The sequence below is a fragment of the Salvia miltiorrhiza genome, chromosome 2, assembly GCF_028751815.1.
Source record: "Salvia miltiorrhiza cultivar Shanhuang (shh) chromosome 2, IMPLAD_Smil_shh, whole genome shotgun sequence".
NCBI lineage: Eukaryota > Viridiplantae > Streptophyta > Magnoliopsida > Lamiales > Lamiaceae > Salvia > Salvia miltiorrhiza.
This window is the reverse complement of record NC_080388.1, coordinates 10,765,108-10,782,291: the sequence shown is the minus strand read 5'-3', so window position 1 is coordinate 10,782,291 and position 17,184 is coordinate 10,765,108. Positions and strand designations below refer to the sequence as shown.

Below are 17,184 nucleotides of genomic sequence, written 5' to 3'. Positions count from 1 at the left end.
TTGGGTTGCGGCAAAAAAAACAAGAAAGAGGTGAGCACATTCATTCGGCAAGCATGAAAATACATCGACCACATCGAAAGAGAGTGCAAATCGACTTAGAGCTAATTTCCAGCCTGGAATTGAGCAAAAGATCAACTATTCGAAGGCTTGCAAGTGGCATAAATTGCAGTAAAAGTACAGTGGGTCGATGGATAAGCAAGGGATTGATCAAAGCTCACACAAGTACAATTAGACCCGACCTAACTGCTTCTAACAAACTTCTACGCCTGCGATTCACCCTTGAAGCCATAGAATATGATCGTATTCTGAAGGTACTTCAGTTCAAAGATATGCACAACACTGTGCATATCGACGAAAAGTGGTTTTACATCACAAAAGTAAATCACAGGTTCTACTTAACCCCTGGAGAGGCAGAACCGCACAGGACATGCAAATCAAAGAAATTCATCAAGAAAGTGATGTTCATGTGTGCAGTGTGTAGGCCAATATTTGCATAAGATGGCAGCATGTTATTCGACGGAAAAATAGGGATTTGGCCGTTTACAGAACTGGTGCCTGCTAAAAGGAACAGCAAAAACAGGGAGGCTGGAACTTTGGAGTTAAAACCAATCGAGAGCATAACAAAGCAAGTCACAAAGCATTGTTTTATCAATAAGGTATGGATTAGTGATGATTGTTATGACAAATGTAACAGTAAAACAGTAGGGGCTGAATGCATATGTATTTTAGATTAATTTATGTATTTCTACTTAATTTGTAATGAATGAAGTGGTTTTCATATAGATGATACCAGCCATAAAGCTTAAATGGCCAGCATTTGCAAGCAAAGTGATTTTCATTCAACAAGACAATGCAAGGCCTCACATCAAGGATGATGATCCAGATTTTAGGCAGGTTGCAAGTTCTGATGGCTTTGACATCAGAATTATTCATCAACCCCCCATCCCCCAACAGTCCAGACACGAATATCAATTATTTGGGGTTTTAGAGAAAAAAACAAAGCTTGCAAACAGAAAATGTGTGCAACAATGTGGAGGAGCTAGTAGCTACAGTTGAGAAGTCATATGAAGACCTCTCACCTACTACTCTAAACAATGTGTTTTTGAGTCTTCAAGGATGCATGGTCGAAATGATGAAGGTGAAAGGACACAATGCGTACAAGATACCACACATGAAGAAGGGCACACTCATTAGGCAAAATGAACTTCCAATAAATTTGGAAGTGTCTAGTGAGTTAGTGAAGGAATGCCTACAATATCTTGTGGATAATGGTTGTGAGGAGGGCATGGGCATCGGCATAGACTTAAGTATATGAATACCTAATGACAAACTTAGGTATTCAAGGACCATGACTTAGTGAAGGAAAGAGAAGCTGGAACTTTTTGAATGTAAGAAGGAATGTAAGGCATTAGCTAACTGATTTTGAATATAAGAAGGAATGTAAGGCAGTAGCTAACTGATTTTGTAAACAACTTTTGTATGGATTTTTCATGAAATAGATGGGCTAAATCATAGAGCCACACAGGGCAGCAAGAGCAAAAGCCACACAAGACAAAGCACACATAGCCACACAAGGTTAAATCGCAGAGCCACACAGGGCTAAAGCACACAGAGCCACAGACAACAAGAGCAAAAGCCACACAGGGCAAAAGCACAATCGACCGCAGGCACCAAGAGAAAAAGCCACACAGGGCAAAGGCACACAAAGCCACACAGGGCAAAAGCACAATCGACCACAGGCAGCAAGAGCAAAAGCCACACATGGCAAAGGCACATATAGACAATATATTAGGATCAATTGAACACCTCATTCAAATACACTTGAATCATAGATGTTTTAGCAAAAAAAAAAAAACTAGTGAGCAAGGGTTTTTATCATTTCAATACCCAAATATCCATCACCCATTGTAGAATAACATGCAATTGACTGGAAACCACCACCACAACACAAGAATTAAGTAAAAAAGGCAGATCTCACCCAAAATAACATCGGCAACAAGATCTTAAGCATGGAAAGATGCGCCAGTGTGTAATCAAGCATCCATTCAGTGTCCAGAACGTCGGCCCATGATTCCTCACAAAGTAAAGAAGGGTATTCATTGTTAGAGGGAGCTGAAATCGATGGTGCAGGGGAAGTAACCTTATAATTTTTTAAAAATCTCACATGGATTTTTAAAGGGCAACGGTAGATCGTGCGCCTAGCCACAGGAACCGCCTCTTCCAAGGGTAAGACCGGAGCAAATCCGTCTCCACACGTGGCTTCTGGTGAAGGCAGCCTGACAGAGGCGTCTCCAGACACCGGTGAAGGCCATGAAGATGGGAATTCCGCCTGAGGAAGAAAGGACGGGAATTCCGGCGGTGAGCCCCAATCGCACAGATCTTCAGTGTCAAGGATGAACTCGCCGCTTAGGTAACCGGCCCACTGGGTTTTTATCATCGCGGCGTAATGAAGAACGGAGAGTCGGTGGAGATGGGTGCAAAGAACAAAGAAGCGGTGGAGAATCGGTGGAAATGGACGGTGCACGGTGGAGATCGGTGCAAAGGGACGCGGCGTCCCTTGAAGGAGGTGTGTTGGGAACTTAATGAAATATCCTAATCCTAGTTTGGATGATACTAAAATCAATAGGTTTAAATTGTAATAGACTAGAACTGTTCGAACTCAAGTGTTAGAGTTCTTTCTCTAGTTTAGTTGCTGTTCTGAAGACTGAAGACTGAAGAACGAAGGACTGAAGACTGAAGACTGAAGATTCCGACTGATGTAACGATTAAGGCGAAGTCAAATATTGACATTTGACTTATCAATCGAAGGATCAGTTTTGACTGATTACTTAATGCGCGCCATGTGGATTCAGCGGACTGATACTAAAGTCAAGTATCAGTTAAACATTCTTCCTCGGACTGAATCTCCAACGTCCAAAGGAAGCCACACACTCTAGAAGTACAGCCGCATTAAATGCAGAGATTTCAGGATCGTCCTTTCTCTGCAGAGGCCATTCCTTTTTGGTGATTACCTTTTCAGAGATGTCACATCTCCTGCTCTTTAAAGTAGTCGTTCTCACCAAACAAGGAACCTCGAAGATTGAAGCGTCAGCCCAAGTTCAAATTACTCTCTAACGGAAAAAATCTTGAAGACCATCTCTGCCAACGGATCTATTCAAGACGTCTCCAATAAATAGCACTCGAGCATCACTTCAATCTTCACCGATTCAACGACATAAGCTGAAACGCTGCCGAATTCGTTACTCAGCAAAACTAAGCCTTGCCAAAGTTTGAATCGAAGAAGAGAATTACAATGTAACACCCCGTACCTTTCCTTATGATAAGAGATAGTGTTTCAACACTATTGAGGATACTGAGATGTCGAGATGCGAGATTATGAGTTATGAGTGGACAAACTCATGATGGAGTTAGAGTGATGAGATTTGAGAAACGAGTTGAGTTAGAGATGCTGATTGAATTGAGTTGAGATTTTACTTCCGACTACCGGGAATAGAATTACCGGATACCGAGTTATCGGAGTTTGACTGTCCTATTAAGAAAATAGGAATAATGAGTTTGACATAGAGTCGAGGAAGAGAGGGAGAGAACCCTTGAGTTATCGATGGATGGTAATATGAGTAAGATGGAGACGTTGATTGATTTTTGAGATGAGATGAAAGACGAGAGATAGAGTCGAGGTAGTGACTGAGAGTCACTATAAAGAGGATTAAGCTAAGAGTGATGATTAGATAAATGACGAGTGATGTTTCGTTTTAATGTGATAGCCTTGTGAGCTATTTGATTGACGTTATGTGATTTTTTTGATATGTGTGCACTTATATTTGTGTCTGTATGATTTTCGAAATTTAGCACACATGATTTATATTACCGCCGCACACTTCTACACTCACAATCAATATTTTAAGCCCTTTCTCACATGTGGATAATTGGCGGATGAGACTTGCTGCTAAGGGGGAGACAAAATACTGTTGAGCATTTAATGCTTCTTATCTTAAGGAATAATAATCTTGCTAAAACCGAAGAGCTTCTCTCTCTTTCCGTCATTCTCATCATTTTCGGCTCTTCACCTTCTTCTCTCTCCCTTACGCCATTCTTTCTCTCCTCCATTGGAGACTAAGCTCAAGCTTCTAAAGACATAACTATGATGAAATCCTCCACTAAATCAAGCCCTTAAACACTTTCTATTCTTGATTCAAGAAGATTAGTGGAGTTTGATGCTTGAAAAATAGAGAGAAGATTTTCTTTTCCTCGAAACTACTTGAGTAAGTGTTTGAATCCTTTGGGATCTAGACTTTTTATGTGATATATGTGCTTAGAAGGATGACTGAAGCATGAGAAACTCCCCCTTCACTTTTTCGTCATTTTCGAAAATTAGGGTTCATGCCCTTTAAAAATCTTTCTGATTCTTTTCTAAAAATGGGGTGAGAAATGAGTTATATGTGATGAGATGTATGTTATACGTGATGATTTGAAGTGATTAAGAGGTGTTTTTCAAAACTGAGTCTTGAGCATGAGTTTTTACAAAATTTGGTTTGATATAAGAAATAGGGGAAAAATCTGTAAGTTATGTATTAATGATGTTTTGACGATGAGCATGAATAGATGAAAGGATTAACATGATGTTTGATGATTTCTGGGTATGAAAAGTCGATGAAGTTTAGAGTTACTCTTGTTCGCTTTGTTCTGCCTTGAGTCCCGTTCTGCTCTGCCAAGTTGAGATCCCGCTGGCATGCCAGAGAAGTCGTTTCCCCGCTGGCATGCCAGAGAATTCATTTTCCCCAGATATGCCAGCGAGTTCTTTTCTCCGCTGCCCTGCCAGCGAGTCCATTCCTCTGGCGACAGAGAGTTCGCCATTCCTCTGGCGACAGAGAGTTCAACATTCCTCTGGCATAGCAGAGAGTTCGTGATTCCTCTGACGATCGATTCCTCTGACGATCGATTCCTCTGATGTTTGATTCCTCTGACGATCGATTCCTCTGACGATCGATTCCTTTGACGATCGATTCCTCTAATGTTTGACTCCTCTGATGTTAGATTTCTCTGATGATCGATTCCTCCGACGAAGTCATTCCTCTGACTGATGATTTCTCTGGCGAGCATTCCTCTGCTTTGGCGAATATTTCTTCTCTGCTCTGCCAAGCTAGTCTGCTCTGCTCTGCTGAGTTATTTCCCCCCTGACCACCGAGCATTTCTCAGACTTATGTTTGTTTGTTGTGATGTGTTATGTGAAGTTGTATGCTTATGTGATGTAACACCCCGATAATTTATATTTATTTTATAAGTTTAATTAATAGTATTTTCTTGTATAGCTTATTTTTTTAAATAATTACATGATACATATAGATATGCACCATTAATTTTATCTAGACTATTATTATTATTATTATTAGTATTATTTTTGTTTTCTATTAGAACTAGAACTCTTTAAAGACTAGTATAAATATGAGATCAATTTTCAAACCCTAAAACACACACACACGCAGAACTTAAAGCCGGCAGTAAAAATCGGTACACATCCTTCTCTTTAAATTTTTCTTCGTATAGTTTTTCTTTCCTTTTTCCTTAGTCGGTTGCAGATAGTAGGCTTCTAAAAACAATTATATATAGTACTCCCTCCGTCCCGCTATTTAAGTCTCGTTACTTTTCGGCACGGAGATTAAGAAGAAGCAAATTAGGTGAATAAGTAGTGTGGTCCACATGTTTAAGTTTTGTGATTAGGGAATAACTAATTATTTCTATTTTATTTTATCAATATCAAAAAGTCTTAATTTTTTTCTTATTAATTTAATTTTTAATAAACTATAATTAAATTAATTATTCCTTAAAATTCGAAATACACCCAAATCTGCAATTTCCAAAAATACAAAATCTACAATTCAACCCATTTCCAGCTTTAATAAACATTCTATTTGAACAACTTCAAGCTTCAAGCTTCAAAAATAGATCTCCAGAAATCCATTCTACATTCCAACTTCAAGCTTCAAAAAATACAATCTACAACTTCCAGCTTTAATAAACATTTCCATAAATCTGCAATCTACAATCTACAATCTACAATCTACAATCTACAATCTGCAATCTGTAATTCAAAAATACAACTTCCAGAATGCAGATTCAACTTCCAGAATGCAGAAATACAAAATCTACAATTCTACATTCCAACTTCAAGCTTTAATAAACATTTCCAGAAATCTGCAACTTCAAGCTTCAACCCATTTCACCAATCCATTCTATTTGAACACAAACAGATCTCTTGCAATTTCCCAGGAGATAGAGAGTAAGAGATCTCGGCTGCCGCGAAGGAGCAGAGGCGGCGGTGGGGTTACCTGAGACAGAGGGCGGCGATGCGACGAAGGAGGGCCGCCGCGAACAAGAGATAAGAGATCTCGGCAGCCGCCGCGAACAAGAGACAAGAGATAAGAGATCTCGGCTGCCGCGAAGAAGGAGCAGAGGCGGCGGCAGCAGGGAGAAAGAGATCTCGATAGAGAGAAAGAATGGGGTTACCTGAGACAGAGGGCGGCGGTGCGACGGCAACGGTGGTGGCGGGACTCACCAAAGGGGCGAAAATTCGAAGAGAAGCAGGGAACCCTAGAAATTGGGGTAAGAGAAAAGCAAGGTAGGAGGGAAAAGAAAGAGGCGGCAAGATGGTGGAGGCGGCAAGGGGTGGCGCGATGGTGGAGGTGGGAGGGCGGTGGAGGTGGGAGGTGGGAGGGCGGCGGATTGGTGAAGAAAAGAGAGAGGAAAGAGAATGTGGAGAGAGAAAGAAAATTAGGGGTTAATTAGTGTGATAATTAGTGATCTCATTTAATGTTAAGCACCCCTTATTATTTCCTTTTTAGGAAACGGGACATTATCGGTGGGACAATCCAAAAAGGAAAATGGGACTAGAATAGCGGGACGGAGGGAGTAATTAGATTATGTGTAGCCATATTCTCTGAATTTTTCTGTAAATCGAATTAGTCTAGTTTTGAATTGAAGTCTGATTTCATCGAAGTCTGTCATAATTAAGTTTCCACTATTGATGAATTTAGTATATTAAGCTTACACCTTTATTTTTTTGAGGTGTGCAGTAGCCATGTTTTTGGGTATACTATTAACTTTTCAAAAGTCAAAAATTTTATATGCTTACGTACTTTATATATATTTATATATTTACATAGATATAAATCTTTTAAGTCATCTGAATATCCATAGGAACCATTAAACTTTTCTTAAATAATTTATTTAGTTATGGATCATTTTTTTTCGAGAATATTAGTTTGACATCAAATTTATTTTAGCAATTCTTCTATGCTTACGTACATTATATATATTTATATATTTTCGAATATAGCTTGTTCATAGAATTTTAGTTTAAGATATAGTAGGGTTCATATTGAAACGATCATCTATTGAATTAGGTGCGGTGCGACTAAGACGCTATTTCCGGATTTGATTTATTAGCTTCGTCTATAAGGTGAGGGATTTTACGCTTATTCATATAGTTATATATATTTTTATTATCACGTTGATTACTTGTTTACGTGCATCTTATGACTATGTTGTTATGTGGGATCATGGGACCTAAGCCATTGATCTATGTTATGTGCGATCATGGGACCTAAGCCATTGATCTATGTTATGTGCGATCATGGGACCTAAGCCATTGATCTATGTTATGTGTGATCATGGGACCTAAGCCATTGATCGATCATGGGACCTAAGCCATTGATTTATGTATGTGTTTGGTCATGGGACTTAAGCCATCGACTCAAACTATGATTATGTTTGTCAAGGGGCTCTAGTCTCTTGGCGTATGTTTGCAAGTATGATAATGTGATTTAATTATATATGTGACATATATGAATATTTTGTTATGTTCCTCACTGAGTATATTTTCAATATGCTCACCCCTTATCTTCTCAGTTTTGCAGTATTAGAGTCGAGGTGGCCATGGAAGTCGAGAATGACTAGAGATTTAGTATTTCCATAGAAATTTAAGTTGAAACATGTTACTTTTTAGTTTATCATTTTATTTCATGTTACTACTTTAGTTTTGACAAGTTGATTTTAAATTGGTTTAAACTTTTATAATTCAAGAAATTTTATTTTTATCTATTAGTTTTCAAAGATTTTATATTGAAAAGTTTATGAAAATTGGGGTGTTACATAGTGGTATCAGAGCAGGTCTACGTTCCTGTAGACTCGTGCTTTAAAAAAAATGTTTTGCTTTTAAAAAGGTTTAAGTAAGCTTAAAAGGTTTAATAAGCCTAGTCATTCGAAACTCATGTGCTGCGTCGACTCCAAGGTATGTGTTTTAATTGCTTAAGTATATGACCGTTATGATGTTGTGCATGACATAGTTTATGATGCTTTTATGTTCTAGTACTATTATGTTTAGCTTCGTTAGAAATAGTTGAAATTGTGAAATCGTTTGTGCACAGAGGTGACTGTGAGCCGTCTTCGGGTCGGCCGGTCACGGTACTTGAGAGGGAGGCCTACTTCTCAGTACCGATAATAATGATGATGTTGTAGACGTGGTACATACATGATGAATATTTTGACTGCAGTCGTTTACTTATGATGTTATGTTTATGAAAACTGCATGCACAGATTCTTTGATGATAACTTATTTCTGTGTATTGCTGATGATATGGCAAGTTTTCAAACATATAGCTCTAAGAGCGCCTTTGATGTTTTTCCGGCGTTTGCCCACTGAGTATTATTACTCACACCCTGCATATATTTCTAAATGTGCAGGTTAAGCTTTGGAGCGAGATTGGACTGGTGCTGGTGGGGATGGTTTCGATGATGAAGTTCCTTGCTGATTTCCTTTGATGTTAGAGTCTTAAGGATGATGAACCTTGTTTTCCCTCTGATATTGATAAAACTTTAGAGAGATGGTGTATTATTTCTTTCTAATCAAGCAATATACTCGCGATTATATGTCTTCATACATATAATTGTTACACCTTTTGCTGTGTTACTCTTGATGTTAGGCTTCCTTATGAAAAATAAGGGATACCTACTTTGCTTTTCTTCTTGAAATTCCTGATATTCATGAAGTTATACTGATGTTGATATATATACCTTTGAGCCAGATTATGATACTTTGCCTTGGTATATTTTTGATGCGAGCTTCCGCTGATGTCAATTTAAGTCTTATGGTTCTTTATTCATTTATTTTAGTCGTATCGATACTCGTACCCCGCTATTACTAGCGTAGGGATTTCGGGCTGCGACAGAGTGGTATCAGAGCAGGTCGTCTGCTCTGAGTTAATTGCTTGATTGAGTACTAGTCTAATTTGAGTTCTTAGACTAGTTTGAGAGAGAGTCTTTGTGAAACGAAACCCCAACACCCCATCTCCTCCAGCTTAACGAGGTAAGAAGTTGATTTTGTTTCTTATCGCTTTTCTGAGGAGAGTTGAGTATTGATGCACTAATGAGTTATGTATTGTTTTGATGATGAAATTGTTTGAGATGATGAATTCTGATATGAGGAAGTTGATGAAGAAGATGAGGAGAGATGTTGAGGCTAGTGTGGCCAATGCCCCACCATACCAAATGAGGATGAGATGCTGAGTTATATTGAGATAGCGATGCAGTGATGGTTCAGGGAGTATATCCCGGACGAGGATGACACCTTGGGTGAACTTATGACACGAATGTCGAGGATGAGCCGAGCGATGATAATGTGTATCGGATCATAGACGAGCATGAGGAGAAAGAGACGAAGCCGAGTGAGGATGCACCGACTGATGATGCTGGGAGTAGGATATCAGATGATGGCGATGACGAAGACGAGATGGGAGAGTGATAGATGACGACTGAGACTATCTAGAGATGTATAGATATATCTATAGTGATGCTTAGCTAATGTACATAGCTAGAAGCATAGTATAGAACATATATGACGTTTAGTCCCTATGATGCTTGCATAGCAAGAGTATTATTATAGTATAGGGCGTCATGCACTAGGAACCTTCGTTTCTGTGTAAGACTGCAATAGAGAGGCAAGTTCCCCTGTTACATAGAGATGACGTTGATGACTAGAGAGCTTGATGTCACATTAGAATTTTGAGATGAGAAAATAGAACTTGTAATTTTGAGATTTACTTATGAGATATAGAAGTGAAGTAGAGAACTAGTATTTTGTTTTAACGAACTGCTAGTTTTGAAGTCGATAGTTTTATAATTGTTTTCCCTCTATGGTTTCCCTCCGAGAAGAAGAAGGAACGGAAGGGATATAAACCGAGAAGAAGACGAAGAAGAGAAGCCAAGAGAGAGATAGTTGAGATAATGCGATAAGAGTTAGAGTTTTCATCGCGATTTATAGACACGACCCTACTAGGGCGAACGTATTATGGAGACCTCATGGGATGCATAGATACTGTTGACCAATTGTACTTCGTGATAGAGGTACTTTCACCGGGACCGCGCGTATTATCGCTAGAGTAGTCATGAGAGTAGACTCATTGAGTCCCTATCCCGCTTGGTCGTTTTGAGATTTTTCTGCATCCAAATGAACTCCTACATGAGATGAACTATTTGCTATTGAGCAGATCCACTGTGTTCGAGCCTAAACCGTTTGTGTTGGAAATCTTTACCCCTTGTTTTAACAGTGGACAATTTATTCATTTTCCACTTAGTGGATTACTTCCACTTCCAGTATTGGTTTACCCCCATCATATCATATCTCAGTTTTCATCTGAGTTTCTGTTCTAGTTTTTGATCTTCCTTTGATTATAACTTCTTCATTATCCTTGAGATAGCACTGGCTATTATGGAATTATTCCATTACTTGAGCTCGTCTTGTTCAAGATCAGACATTTTTATTCATCACATCCTAGTCCCTACCACATTCGACAAGAGTTAGGAATGTTTAGGTAACTATGATGGCATAATAAGAGGAGTGTTTGGAAGAAAACACGATTTATGGAAGAAGTCGTAGAATGTTATTACGGGACGAGCACAACAGTTAGATTATGGATTTTCTTATATTAGCCAAGTACGTAGAAAGCTAATCATTTCGAGGATGAGAAGAAGTGATGCTAAGCCAGAATAGGCAATAACAGATTCAAGGAGATCGAAATGACAGATTAGAACAGATGACGTTTTTCACGATAGCAGACTGAGATGACGACTAGTATGGGAGTAGCAACGACGAAGTATTACGGGATGTTTTATTTCCGTTATGCCCCGCTTAGGGTACAAGTTCTCGAAAGAGAAAATTTTCTTACATCCCTATACGATGATGACCAGAGAGTCTCTATGCTTGAGTAGAGTTTTGAGCTGATGTTACGATGATAGACATGAAATATGTCTTTGACGTTGAGTTATGAGAATAGTATGATGTTGAGTAAAAGTCTTATGACTTGCGAGTTATGAGAATTTGTTCTAAGGTTGATACATGTCCCCTTAGATCTTGACGAGAATGAGAAACCGATTGAAGAAAGAAATAGAGTTGATGATATGAGATAAGGCAATAAAACCGTAAGCTGAATACGAACGTTAGTTTCGTGACTTGGTTCGGTATGCCACATATCGAGAAGAGATAAACGAGAAGATGTCAGAATCATTTCGATTAGATTTGAGATAAGAGGTACGAGACGATGTAACGAGTCAAAGGGAGGTTATGAGTACTGGTGCATTGAATAGAGCATTTGGTATAGATTTGGCAATGTAGCCAGAGAACGCGATTTAAGAAGGAAAGAGAAGACGGGATGACTGAAGTTAAGATCCTAAAAAAAAAAAGCAGTGGCAGAGTGAGAATGCGCCACCGCGATATTAAATTGAGACAAAACGGCCTCATGATGGCCCAACTGCCCCAGAAGCAGTAGATCTTCAAGAACCGCGAGGGATGTTGCCTTGTCGAAGAGCAATAAATTACATTTGAGATAATGCAAAATGAGACAGAATAGCGGTTACACCTGCGGAAGGGTCGAGCACTACTCAACTAGTGTCCGAATCGGCAGCAAAGTGGAAGCGGAGGACAGCCGAGTCAGTTCGGCCGCAACTCAAAAGCAATGGAGGGAATCCTAGCGCTACTTCCACCACAGCAACAACAGCCAGCCTTTCGACCACGTCAGTCAAGAGGGCGACCACCGGCCCCGTAGGCGAATCGACCTCATCTCCAGAGACTGTTCACGCGTGAATAGAAAGCACCGGACAAGAATAGAAGAAATTGTCAGATATAGACGAATTGAGGATGTACCCATAGTATTTTGTTCGACATCGAACGAAGAGCCTGTTCCACAACCTCTAAAGAGTAATCACACTCATAGGCTAAACCACTACGGTTTCATCCGTGTGCCCTGACTCAGAATTCGAGTCGAGATCGATTAAGCTCGAGATGAGAAACCTGAGATTGATGCCTATATGGCACTTGGATATAACTTTTGGAATGTACTGGTTAGAGGAAAACCATGTGATGATACAAGACAAGGAGAGACGAATAACGTTTCAATTTCCAGGCCAAGAGCCTACCTCGGTTATGGGTATTGATAAAAGATGGAAGAAGACGCTGATCATCTCGGCACTGCGAGCAAGAAAGTCCTTGCGGAGAAATGATACAACCGCGTATGTTGTATATCTGAGCCAGAGAGAGACGAATCCAAAGAAGAATGCTGATGATGGCCGTCGTGTGAGAGTATAAAGATGTTTTTCCCTAAGATTTTATCGGGATTACCCCAGATCGACAGTTTGGGTTACGATTGAATTAGAGCCTAGCGCGTCACCGACGTTGAAAGCGCCATACAGAATGATCCCCACCGAGTTGCAAGAGTTGAAGCTGCAACTACAAGAACATCTCGATATGAGTTTCAATCGACTTAGTGTTTCCCCGTGGGAAGCACCAAATTCGTTTGTTAGAGAGAAGGATGGAAGCTTGAGGTTGTGTATCGAGTATCGAGAATTGAATAAAGTGACGATAAAGAATGAGTATCCGTTACCCCGGATCGATGATCTGTTCGATCAACTGCAAAGAGCGAGCACTTTTTCGAAGTTTGATTTGAGAACGAGATACCACCAGCTGAAGATACGATCGGAAAATATTTCCGAAGACGGCATTTCATACGAGATATAGATACCATGAGTTTAGAATGATGTCTTTTGGTTTGACGAATGACCCGACCGTATTCATGGATCTCATGAATCGCGTTTTTCACGAATACTTAGACAAGTTCGTGTTAGTCTCCATAGACGATATCCTGATTTACTTGAAGAGTAAACGAGAACACGAAGAGCGGTTGAGGATCGCGTTAGAGAGATTGTGAATTGAGAAGTTAAATGCGAGTCTTGGACTTGAAGAGGTCAAGTTTGGTTGGCCGAACGTTTGTGAACAAAGTTTTCAAGAGCTAAAGAAGAGACTTAGTATGCAATTTACATTGATGCATCGAAGGATGGTCTAAGATATGTGCTGATGCAAGAAGGAAAAGATATCTTATCTTTCGATAGTTATAGCCGAGCTCTGCTCTGGAAGCAAAACTGAAGTTGAGCTCTGCTCTGCTCTGACGACAGAGCTGAAAGCATTCCTCTACACTAGCGCCGATTTCTCTGCCCTCGTGCGGAATTAATGTTAGCAAGAAAGGAGTTAAAGCAAGTGGAGACCACGCGAGATGAAGTATCTAACGCAAGATTTAGATTTAGCAGCCGTAGTGCATGCTTTGAAGACATGGAGACACCATCTTTATGGAGTACACTGTGAGATGTACACCGATCGTAAAAGTCTCAAATTTTTTCTTTGAGCAACGAAGGAGACGATCAGAGTCAGTGGAGGACTACGAGCATGATTCATGAGTTTATAGAAGGTTGATGATGAGTTAAGTGAGATGAGTTACCCAAAATTTTGGGAAAAATCTTGGAGTTCATAAGTCGATTTGAAGATTTAAATGTATATGAGTCTCGAGCATGTTATGATATTAAATGCTGGTTTGGATTGATGATTAGTGATTTATGCCTTATTGTTATGATTTTCGGGGATTTATAGTTATATAATGGAATCATATTTTATTGATTTTATTAGTAGTTTGTGATGGTGATGTAATGTTTTGCAGGGAGGTTCTAAAAAGAAAAAAAATGTTAAACTCAGACGAATCTGGAGCAAAAAGGTGTCGAGGCGTGCTCACACCCGTCGTCGGGCTGCCCAAGACTCTCGCCCGAGTGCGCATGGCCCGCGCGCCCATCGCCGGGCGCCTGCTCCCCCATCGCCGAGCACCCTTTCCCCTCGGCGAGCCCCAGCGCCGAGGGTCTTCACTCCATCGCCGAGTTCAGCCTCCCATCGCCGAGGAGCAGCCCCCTCGTCGCACGCTCTCGCTCTTCACTCCGCGCCGAGCTGCAGCCCCCTCGCCGATCCAGCCTCCCATCGCTGAGTTTTCAGTTTGCTCGCCCAACTGCTCGCCGAGTTCAGCACCCCCATCGCCGAGCTTCAGCACCCCCATCGGCGAGCACTCCATTCCATCGCCGAGCCGTGCGCTCGAGCGTCATCTCCTCCTCGCCGAGGCCTTCATCTCCTCGCCATCTTCACTCCGCGCCGAGCTACAGCCTCCCATCGCCGAGCTGCAGCCTCCCCTCGCCGATCCAGCCTCTCAGCGCCGAGGCTCGGCCCTGCCTCGCCGAGGCACCTCATTCCCTCGCCCAAGCGAGCCCTCGCCGCGTGCCAAGGCCCTCACCCGTGTGTAACCCAAGCTTCACCCTAATTTAGTCTCTTTTGCTCCAGTTAGAGATTGCCACGTGTCCCGGATGCAGTGTTAAAGAAGCTATTGGCGTGTTTTATTTTTGGATATAAAAAGGGCGAGACTTCTCAATTCTAGGGTTATCAATCAATCATTCATTCTTCCGCTCTCCAAAAAGCGGCAGTTCCATTTCTAGACGCAGTTCATAGTTAGGGTTTCCGGTTTTCTTAGTTAGGTTTATTTTGCGTTGAGAATTTATCCTTACGCCTAGATAATTCGTAGCTAGAGATTTATTTTCAGGATCGGCTTTACTGTAAGTGATTTTATTCTTGTCTAGATAATTAATCACTACTACAAAATTACACATACATAACACTTCATACATAACGGTTTTTTTAGAAAACCGTTATGTATGAGCGCATTTTTTGAAAAGATAACGGTTTTGACAAAAAACCGTTATCTATGTACTGTTGTCCATTGAAATAGATAACGGTTTTAGTGAATCCGTTATGTATGAGCGTTATCTATTAATTGCATACATAACGGTATTATCGAACCGTTAAGCCGACCGTTATCTATGAGCGTCTTTTTATAACGGTTATTTTAACCGTTATATATGAGCGCCTCAACACTGTTATGTATGAGTATTCTTTACATTTATCTTTTATATATATATTTTTTATCTCCTTAAGATAATAAAATCCTAAAATCCTAAATCTTCTTCTCTTCGTTCCCGTAAGCCCTAAAATCCTAAATCCCAAAAACACCACCTTCAGCCGCCCCACAAATTCTCCCTCTGGCCTCCGTGGCAACGACGAGAACCCCGCCGCGACTCGCCACCTGCCCCCGCCGCGTCCTTGCTTCCTCTGCCACCCACCGCGGCCCGCCACTCATCTTTTGTGATAAAGCCCTAAATCAAAACTTAATTCAAATTCGAGTTCAATCAAACTCGTCACTCCCTGTCGCTGCTCTGTTCTGTGGCTCTCGAAGTCGCCGGCCGCCGCTGTCCAGACCTCCCCCCCTGATGATTCTCGTATCTCTCTCACTCTTCCCGGTGCAGCAAATTAGCTCCACTCGTTCCCGACCCAACAAGACAGTAGATCGATTCCACTATGCCCAGTCCCGTCGTTTCCTGCGCCACTTCGGAGCTCCGATGCTCAGCCCTTTCTCGTATCCCCGCCTCCGACGCGGGTAGCCTTCAGGTAGGTTCATTTCGGTGTGTAGTATTCCAAAATTTCGGTTCATATTGAAACTCTATTATTTCGCTTGCCCCCTCTTGCCCTTTCGCCCTTGATTAATCTGTGTTGTGGAGCTGCTGATTTTTGTTGGATTACCCTTTTATGTGAGTTTTGTGTTCAGTGCTTATGTTTTGATTGTAATTAGGTTTTACTGTTTGCATTTCAAGTGTGCTCTTGGTTAATGTTTGAATGTGAGACTGAAGGTTTTATTGTATTTGTGGCGTGGCGTCTTACTGAACTTTTTCTGTGTGTATGCAATTGTGGTTACGATGATTGATTATTGCATCGACTGATCCACATTGTCATTCATGGAGTCTGGATACACTAAGATAGGATTTATCTCCATAGGCATGTGTTTGTATGCTGCATTGCTATTTGTGAGTTGAATTTTGTGCAGAGTATCTGGAATTATATAATTATTGCTTCGTACTAATGCAGGTCAGGCTGCGGTTACTTCTTTGTCCATTTGGTTCCAATATTGTAGTTCGTACAGCATGGTGAGTTTTGAGTTATATTCTCAGATGAGCGTCGATGATGAGCCAACAGGTGTAATGAGATTTTGCATTACTCCAACATAGGGTTTAGCTTCTGGCAGTTTCTAACCACATCAGTTATGTATTTGAAAGAGATTCTGTTTCATATAAACCACGATTGCAGCTAATATATTTTCCACCATTTTCTCTTTTTGACTTGTGAGTCCTTTCGTTCATAAAAATAATCTGCGTGTTTTCTTTACAGCTGTTCGGTGGGGGTTGTCTTACCTGTTTATTCTACATTCAAGGCCATTGAGACGAAGGATCAAGATGACCAACACAAATGGCTTGTATGCTGGGCTGGTATGTCATGGGATATGGCTTCTTTTGCCTTCAAATACTGATAAGTGATGCTTGTACAAGAACTTTTGTTCTCCAATATTTTAAACTGTGAAAAAGTCTTATTTTGATATGCATAATCGTCCAGATGAAGTATAACAGTCTTTGGTTTTTGGTCCTTAACTGAATGACCTTATAATTTGACATAACTTACTCTTATGCTTTTATTGACAGTAATCAGATAAAAATGGAATATAAAGAATGCTTTCTGTATGCCTTTGTTTATTTTGGGGAGTTACAGGAAATTTCTTCTTGTTGAGGTCATTGTACTTTTGTGAGATAATTTCTTATACACTTGAGATATTCTGCATTTTGTGAGATAATTTCTTATACACTTGAGATATTGTATTTTTGTAACTTTCTAATAAAGATAGACTTTAATAGCTTTCTTAAAAGGTAAAGCTTGTATTTTTCTTTGAAGAG

General features: G+C 40.5%; 2 protein-coding genes across 3 annotated transcripts; both read left to right on the top strand.

Annotated features, from left to right (window-relative positions):
* Window positions 1-506: 506 nt before the first annotated feature.
* On the top strand, window positions 507-1,315 carry LOC131007986 (uncharacterized). The gene is made up of 3 exons (XM_057934892.1): window positions 507-656; window positions 784-894; window positions 989-1,315. Exons 1-3 carry the CDS (start codon window positions 507-509, stop codon window positions 1,313-1,315), a joined length of 588 nt encoding a protein of 195 aa, XP_057790875.1.
* Window positions 1,316-15,695: 14,380 nt separating this feature from the next.
* Window positions 15,696-17,018, top strand: LOC131013688 (HVA22-like protein k). Of its 2 annotated transcripts, none has more exons than XM_057941815.1 (3): window positions 15,696-15,853; window positions 16,328-16,386; window positions 16,628-17,018. In XM_057941815.1, exons 1-3 carry the CDS (start codon window positions 15,764-15,766, stop codon window positions 16,764-16,766), a joined length of 288 nt encoding a protein of 95 aa, XP_057797798.1. In that variant the 5' UTR covers window positions 15,696-15,763; the 3' UTR covers window positions 16,767-17,018. The 2 variants fall into 2 exon arrangements, 1 of the variants encoding a protein (XP_057797798.1); XR_009097780.1 differs by having other exon boundaries at window positions 15,697-15,853; window positions 16,328-16,499.
* The last annotated feature ends 166 nt before the right edge of the window (window positions 17,019-17,184 follow it).

Excerpts from the sequence above, each read along its gene's own strand:
- LOC131013688 (XM_057941815.1), top strand. The coding sequence starts at position 15,764 with ATGCCCAGTCCCGTCGTTTCCTGCGCCACTTCGGAGCTCCGATGCTCA. Across the intron at positions 15,854-16,327 it reads CCGACGCGGGTAGCCTTCAG|GTCAGGCTGCGGTTACTTCT; the intron begins GTAGGTTCATTT and ends GTACTAATGCAG. Across the intron at positions 16,387-16,627 it reads ATTGTAGTTCGTACAGCATG|CTGTTCGGTGGGGGTTGTCT; the intron begins GTGAGTTTTGAG and ends TTTTCTTTACAG.
- LOC131007986 (XM_057934892.1), top strand. The coding sequence starts at position 507 with ATGTTATTCGACGGAAAAATAGGGATTTGGCCGTTTACAGAACTGGTG. Across the intron at positions 657-783 it reads AGCATTGTTTTATCAATAAG|ATGATACCAGCCATAAAGCT; the intron begins GTATGGATTAGT and ends GTTTTCATATAG. Across the intron at positions 895-988 it reads ATGATCCAGATTTTAGGCAG|AGAAAAAAACAAAGCTTGCA; the intron begins GTTGCAAGTTCT and ends TTGGGGTTTTAG.